Genomic DNA, 8291 nt, shown 5'->3' with positions numbered 1-8291 from the left:
AACCAGGAATGTCAACCGATGCTGCTACTGTCTATAATACTCTAGTTTATTGGTTCTGTTTCTGACTGAAAATTCGCAGTAATTATCTGCCTGGATTCTCAGCTGAAACAAGTCAGCTGAATGCTTAAGTGCCAAAGCCCAGAGGAATTGTCATTCTTGCAGTTATTTCTCTGCTGCAAGTCTTCTGTGTAACAGAAATACACAGAAAATACATAGTAATATCAGCAGCAGCTGGGGAGAGAAAAAAGGTTAGTGACATAGGCATTTCTGAGACAGCATCAGTATATTGCATATTCTACATGAACTTTGGTATTCATGCATGCCACCAGAGTTTTCACAGTAAGTGCAGATATCACTATAGCCTTGGCAAGCTAGTATTACTCACCCAGCTAATAATATATGTCTTCCAGGAAGTTGCTTGCATTAGTGTCTCAGCTTTGACTAACCTTAGTTCAAAGCCGAGACACTTTTTTCCGATGGGAGGGAGTACTATGCAATTAAGCATGGATACAGACCACACTCGGAGTTCTCTGCTAGATATTACTCACTCCGTCCGAGAAAAACTTGTCCCAAATTTGTTCCTTAAATAAATGTATTTAGCACTAATTTGATGCTAGATACATTCATTTAAAGGACAAACTTTTTCGGATAGAGGGAGTACATGTTTCCACATATACTTTCATAGGAGTTGGGAAATATAGCAGGATATTTCATACTCCCTTCTTCCAGAATTACTTATCACATAAATGGATAAAAATGAATGTATTTAGAACTATAATACATCAAGATACATCCATTTCTCCGACAAATAATTCCGGACGGAGGGAGTACTCGGTATGGCTACAACTTTTGGCGATCATGTATTCCTCCGTCCCAAAATTCTTGTCTTAAATTTGTCTAAATATGGGTGTGTTAAGTCACGTTTTAGTATTAGATATATCCGTATCTAGACAAATTTAAGACAAGAATTTTAAGACGGAGGGAGTACATCACTAGCTGAAAACATATGTCTCCCAGGAAGATAATTACTTCCTCTGTCCTACAATATAAGATGTTTTTGCAAGCTAAAACAGCTTACAAAAACATCTTATATTGTGGGACAGAGGGGTACATTTTAGCAGTTAAGCGTGGATACAACATTTGGATTCCTCCGTCCTCCAACTGCTACAGCCACTATATGTTTCCGCATAGAAGTTCACAGGAGGCATGTGCTCATAGACAAGCTCCCTCCTAAGAGCATCTCTAGTGGATGGTGTAAATTTGGACGTGTATATCTCCATATACACGTCCATATACACCTTGCTAAAATATACACCTCTCAGTTTTTCAGTGAAACGTGTAAATTTGGACGTGTATATTCCAACGGCTATATTTTCAAACGGCTATATTTCCAATGGCTATATTTTCAAACGGCTATATTTTCAACGGTCGTATTTCTAGTCTATATAAACCACCCCTACCATCTCTCTTCTAGCACTTCTATATGTGACTTCTCTTCTCACCTAGATTTCTCTATCGTCTCTCACGCAACACAATGAACACATCCACTTTGGACATGAGTTCTTCGTCATCTTCATCTGGCGACGATGAACTCATACTTGCAGCATTCCCCGAGCGCGAGGAGGAAGAGAGGATGAACGCTCGACGCCATGGCGGTTCCAAGCATGGACGTCAAACAATCAATCGAGGAAGAGATGCCGGATTTGTTCTTCTGTGGGACGACTACTTCAAAGAAGTTCCTCGCTATCCCGAACATTTGTTTCGACGAAGGTTCGTAATTACTACACTTCTCTGCTTTAGCCCTTTTTTCATTTCCCTGTCTCATTTACTTTTTATGCACAGATTTAGGATGTCCCGTAATTTGTTCAAACGCATAGCCGATGGTATACTTGAGCATGATTATGATGGTTATTTTACTCAAAAAAGAAGTGCTTCTGGAGCTCTTGGGTTACATCCTCTGCAAAAGATGACCGCGGCAATGCGGATGCTAACATATGGAATAGCAGCTGATGGTGCTGATGAGTACATCCGGTCCGCTGAGGCTACTAATTTAGAGTCTTGCGAGAAATTTGTGATCAAAGTTTGTGAAGTTTTTGGGGAAAGGTACCTGAGATCTCCAAATGAAGAAGACATTGCTAGGTTACTGCATCTCCCCCCTCCCCCCCCCCCCCCGCTCCGCCGCCCAGCCCCCACTCGTCACCCAGCCCCCCGTCCCCGCCCTCTATTTTCACCAGGGCGCGCGCCGGCACCGGCGCCGCCGCCAGATCGGGCTGCAGGGTGTGCGGCCGCCGCCCCTCTGCTCCCGCTCGCGAGAAAGGAAAAAATGGTTACCTTGGGCGGCGGCCGGAGAGGAGACGCGACGGCGACCTTGGGCGGCGGCCGGAGAGGGGCGACGGCGACCTTGGGGAGGCGGCCGGAGAGGAACGGGAGCGGGAGCGGGAGGCTTTTTTCTCTTCTTTTCCCTTCTGTTCGCGAGCCCACGAGCGTGGTTCGGTCGTGTTTAGTCCCACGCCAGGTACGCTCGTGGGAGCGACGTGTATAGGTACACAACCTGATACACGATCCACTGGGAAACATTTTTTGATTTTGATCATGTATATTTAGCATCCACCTCCATATACACCATCTACTAGAGATGCTCTAAGTCTCCTCTGAGCAGGTCCCGACCAGAAGCACCACATTGACATGGTGGATCCTTCCAATGGTTGAAACTTTACCCATGAAATCCATTTCTTTGCAGTGGAGCTGCCCTCTAGAATCTTGACAGTATGCGGTTCTCGCACCCTAGTAACATGGAATCCCGGGATATCAGTAACACATTGTCTTTTTAACGTCCAAAATGAAGATTATCCTGCTGGAGTTTTACTGAAAAAGGTTTTTTTACCCAAAAAGATCCTGCTGGTGTTTTCAGCTATGCAATCTAACATTATCTCTCTAACTGATGTAGATGTTGTTGTCGCCGAACAAGATGTTGCAGGTCTCCTCGTCGCTCTGCTCAAAAATTGAAGTCTCCGTCATGGCCTCGGAACAATACATCGTTGATCTCGTCCCTGTTCTCCTCACCGCCATCACAGAGCGAAGTAGTTGAGTGGGCGCTCTCAGTTGGCACGACAATGCCGTTAACGCTGTAGCCAGGGATTTTTTAATTTTTTTTTTAATTTTTACCCAATAAGAGAGTCCCAGCCCTAGCCTCCCCTCCTCCTCACCCCCCCCCCCCTCCCTCTTCCCTTCCTCGCCGCCGCCTGAGGCAGCCGCCGGGCAAGCCCGGGGCGCCAAGGATGGTGGCGGCGGGGTCTCGGTTGCCCTGCCTCTGCGTGGGGAACCCCGGATCTGGAGCCGCCGGCTCCATTGGCAAGGCACGACCGGCTAGCAGCCGTGCGGGCGATGGATTGGGCGTCTCGGTCGCGCGGGCGGCGGGATCCGGTGATCGTTGGCGGCCGGCGACTGCTTCTGCGGCGGTCGGTGTGCGTGACCTGACGCCTCCCCTCCTCCCCCTGTTCGGTGTGCGGGCCAGCCTGGTCGGGCCGCGCTTCCTCTTGGTCGTCGGTTCTGTACAGGAGGCGCTGCTGGTGGAGGGGATCTAGTTCGGGTGAAATCCCTGGCGGCCATGACCGGCCGCGCCGGTGGCGACGCCTGAGGGCACCGTTCCCCTCCTTGGAGGTGTCGGTGCCGAGCGGACCATGTCGGCAAAAGATCTTGCGGGCGAGGTGAGAGGGGACCCCACGTCCGAGAAACACACCTGCTCCGAGGAGGCGTGGTTTGGAGGGGATGCCATGGCGCGGGGTGTTTGGGCCGGTGGATACCTCAGCCGGGCGGTGGGGGCACGGCCGCGCCGTCGGCAGGGAAGCCGGCGGCGCCTAGGAGCGGGGTGGGAAGCGCGAGAGCGAAGTGTTCCGCCTTTATCTTTTTAATAAAACCATAGCCATTTACATCAAAAAAGGAGTCTATGGCGACCTTGTCAATCTCAAGATGATATGCCGGCTCAGTCTCTTAGAAGTGCTCATAGAGGTAGAGTGTGTGTATGTGTGTTCATAGGGGTGAGTGTATGTGCATATATATGAGCGTTTGGGTCTCTACCGTGTTAAAAAATGTAGAGAAAATGTGGCTCTACATTTCTTTTAAAAGGTAAGAGGTTTTTTTTTCACGAGTACAAATGCAACTCTTCTACTCCCTCCGTTCCTAAATACTTGTCTTTCTAGGCATTTCAACAAGTGACTACATACGGAGTAAAATGAGTGAATCTACACTCTAAAATATGTCTACATACATCCGTATGTGATAGTCATTTGAAATGCATAGAAAGACAAGTATTTAGGAACAGAGGGAGTAATTGTTTTGCAAATTTAAGTGACCGGTATTTATTGTCGGGGACACTAGCTAGCACATGTGTGCAAGCACGAACATGTCAAGCCCTGCCGCCCTGGTTCATCCATGATCCATAAAGAGCGACTCGCACTGCTGCCGGTGGCACGCATGCACGAGTGCTTTTTCAGTTTTCTCAGCTTTGGTTGCCCCGCGTGGAAGCCAAGCACCACAGGATCGGCCCACTACACAAAGGCTGTGACGGCCAACATTCTGCACCCTAGCTTGTCTACCAACAAAGACAGATTTTTCATTTCATCAAGTTGGTTTTTTCTCTTTTTTTGCGGGAATCATACAGTTGGGGTTCGATAATTCACGTACCGTTTGTTTACATCTCAGAGCAAGCCTAGCTCCAACCGAACATCCATGGATTTTCTCCGGGGACCCCTATGGAAATTGAACGGTTTTCCTGTGAAACACCCGGGGCACCGGGCCACCCGGTTCGCGGTATGATAACTCGTGGACCATTTGTTACTCCTCATGTCCGGAGATTTTACTTTATGGCCTAAAATGTCAGCAAATCCACCATGCACACTAGTCATACGTCATAACGCTCGTTCCCCTAAAAAAAAGTCATAATGCTCCAGGTCCAATGGTAAAATGCTTACTTAATATTGCGCGCCATGATTATCATTTTTTAAGAGGGTTACCTCTTTATTTTGTATCGTTCGGCCGTGTATTTTGATTGTTGTTTTATCTATAAAGCGGGGCGCGAGCCTGTTTCGAGAGTGAGATTATCATTTTTGTCATAGCCATCAATATAATCAGTGGAATCTCAATTATTGTCGATCTAATCGACTCGGTGTACTTAGCCCTACCTATCACTATGGACGAATGCCATCCTATGCTTGATCTTGCCAGTTGACAAGTATTCATCCTCCACATACCACAGAGGCTGTGAGGCTTTAACGATTTGATTTCCACCCCAACGATTAATATTTCCCCATAGTCGACTCACCACCGAAATCTAGCGATCCACCCGAACCATAATCCACAAATAACATCATGACCATTGCTCCTGTGCATTCTGCTCCCCAGCTGCATATCACCATTAGCACTGGTGTCCATTTTATCCCACTCTACCACTCCAGTTTATGGAGCAGCCTTCTGAATCCCAATTGCTGCACGCCGCGTGTCGCTTGTGTTCCTTTTACGCTCCTTCCATCCACTATAAATAGCTGGTGACCTACACATGAAAGAGCACAAGCCACAGACACACGTAGTAGCATCTACGGAGTAGCACACATTACTTGGCTCAAGAGATGGCCAAGGGAGCGGTGATGCTTCTTGTTCTCTTCACGGTGCTGTCCGCCGTGAGTGAGGCCCATAGGCCCGGTAACAGGGCCCTAGCCCATGGGCGTCGCCCGGGGGCCGACCCAGCTGCACCGACACACCTCCACTTCTACTTCCACGACAGCTCGAGGGGTGCGTCCCCATCGGCGATGCGGGTGGCAGGGCCGGCGAATGTGCCATTGCAAACCCTTTTCGGCGCCGTGTACGTTATGGACGACCCGCTGACGGAGAGGCCGGAGCTCGGGTCAGCGGCCGTGGGACGGGCCCAGGGCGTCTACATAGGGGCGGACCAGACAGCAATGGGCTTCCTGCAGGTCATGAACCTCGTGCTCACCTCCGGCCCCTACAACGGCAGCTCGCTCACCGTGCTCGGCCGCAACAACCCGCTTGCCGACGTCCGTGAGATGCCCATCACCGGCGGCACCGGCGCCTTCCGATTCGCCCGCGGGTACGCGCAGGCCCGGACCCACACGATGGACCTCAAGACCGGCGACGCCAATGTCGAGTACAACGTTTATGTCATGCATTAGCATGCAAAAATTTAAGGGCTTACCGATTGTAATGCTTCACATAGTGTTTTCATTTCATTTCATTATTATTGCTTACTTCAGGTTGACGTGCTTTGAGATTTGGACTTTTCCTTTTCCTAAATATTGGTGTGCCTTTGCTTGGGTTAATCGTCTAGCAAGTGGCAAGAAATAAGTGAACCTAGGTGAAATGTGGTGTGTGTTTTCTTAAATCAATGGAAACTTATTTATCGCATTTAAATTTGTGTTCCCTTCTTGCGCTTCTGAATTTGATTGCTTTATGACTTTATCCTTGCTACTCCCTCGGTTCTAAATTAAGTGTCGCTGATTTAGTAATTTCGAACCAAGGGAATAGTTCAGAAATTATAATTTCTTAAGTATGCTGAAGAGATTGACTTCTTGCCATCGCTGATGTTGATTCTTAAGTCGGTTTTAAGCTGGTTTTCACTCAGTGCTATTTTTCACTCGGTGTGCTATAACACACTAGCATTCCTCCAATGTTTAATACTCACATGGGTCTTAGTGTGGAGCCCAAATGTCAGACATTTTTGCTTCTGGTTTTAACCCCTCGAATCATGTCAGAGAAGATATAAATGATTCTTATTCCTTATGACTTGATCTTAGCACTATGACCTGTTCTTAAGATTTTGTTTTTTGGTTTTTGCTAAGACCCTTCCTTACAATCCCTGAGCATAGGTCTTAATGCTATTTTTGGGATGTCTTTGCAACATTGGAGACGCCTGGGTCACTAGTTCACTCTACCTAGCAACTAGCATGACAAGAATGTAGTAGGACAAATTAGGGGGGGCAGACGTTTGGTCTATGGGTGTATATACACCCTATATGAAAAAATAGTAATTAAATAAAAATTCTGAATATATTTTTGAAATAAACTTGACCTTCCATTGTACTCGTAAAAAAATGCACAAAAGAAAAAACCCGTTGAGTTTAGGGCAAAAAACAAATGTTTTGGTCAAAATAGTGTGAATAATGACTTATATATAGCAATATGTTTTATTCTTTTGCCCTGAAGTCAACGATGTGTTTTTATTCGCGAAAGATTATATACTAGTGCAAAAGAAAGTGAAGTTTATTTCAAAAAAAACTTTTGAACCTTTTGACCTTTTTTGTAATTATTATAATTATTCTCCATATAGGGTGAATATACACCGAGGAACCAAGACGTATTTCCCGACAAATTAGTGCATACTGTCGCTGCCTGAAAATCTAGTTTTGATCCTGAGGTGAGATGCTCCTTGGATGAACTGAACAGTAAATTCAAATAAAATACTGAACAAATTAAAAAAACTCTAAAATTTTCACACATCAAAGATGAGAGACTCTTCTAGGTTCTTGCAACTTTATTGCGTTGAGATGACATCCGAGTAGCTCGACATAAAAAAATAAATCGGAGCTCGAAGTTCTGTTGCACCGTTGGACATTTTGGGGCTCCAATTTTATTACTTTTATACCGAGATCCTCTAATGCCATCTCAGCGCGATTGCAAGCACCTAGGAGAGTCCTTCTTCTTTGATGTGTAGAACCTTCTGTCGGTGTCAAAACTGGCAGATCTCGTAGTAGGGGTCCTAAGCTAGGCGTTTTGGAGCGATGGTAACATGGACACATGATTTTACCCAGGTTTGGGCTCTCTCAAGGAGATAATACCCTACGTCCTGCTTCTGATTATATTGATATGAGGATAGTACATAGTACAAGTATCTACCACGAGGTTGTAGTAATCAATATGAGATTTTCTATTGACTAACCTGGCCTCGGTTTATATATGCACCATAGGCCTAGGGTTTAGGAGAGTCCTTGGCTTGGGCGCCAAGTCTTGTAGAAACCTCCTTGTATGCGGTATGGGCTGCCCGAAGTGGCCCATGAGTGAACCGCCATGGGGGTCCTCGGCCCGATCCAGCTGGTCGGGAGACGACGTGGTGAGTACCCCCTAGTCCAGGACACCGTCAGTAGCCCCCTGAACCGGTCTTCAAGTTGGGGACGCTCCTCGATTCTTCCGAACTGTTCTTCATCTTCGGTCGTCGGTCTTGAAAACTGGTTCAATAAATCTTCTCATCTTTAATCTTGAGGATCGCCGAAGTGAATCCGAAG

The 8291-nt window shown here is 46.8% G+C and overlaps 1 protein-coding gene across 1 annotated transcript; it reads left to right on the top strand.

The window, feature by feature from the left end:
* Positions 1-5568: 5568 nt before the first annotated feature.
* Positions 5569-6417, top strand: LOC109782310 (dirigent protein 22). The gene has a single exon (XM_020340916.2). It carries the CDS (start codon positions 5625-5627, stop codon positions 6183-6185), a length of 561 nt encoding a protein of 186 aa, XP_020196505.1. The 5' UTR covers positions 5569-5624; the 3' UTR covers positions 6186-6417.
* Positions 6418-8291: the final 1874 nt, after the last annotated feature.

This window comes from Aegilops tauschii, chromosome 4, assembly GCF_002575655.3.
Source record: "Aegilops tauschii subsp. strangulata cultivar AL8/78 chromosome 4, Aet v6.0, whole genome shotgun sequence".
Lineage (NCBI taxonomy): Eukaryota > Viridiplantae > Streptophyta > Magnoliopsida > Poales > Poaceae > Aegilops > Aegilops tauschii.
Note: the sequence above shows the minus strand (reverse complement) of the source record. Positions and strands in the feature narration are given on the sequence as shown.

Bases quoted from the DNA above. Each gene is read 5' to 3' on its own strand.
- LOC109782310 (XM_020340916.2), top strand. From the start codon at position 5,625: ATGGCCAAGGGAGCGGTGATGCTTCTTGTTCTCTTCACGGTGCTGTCC.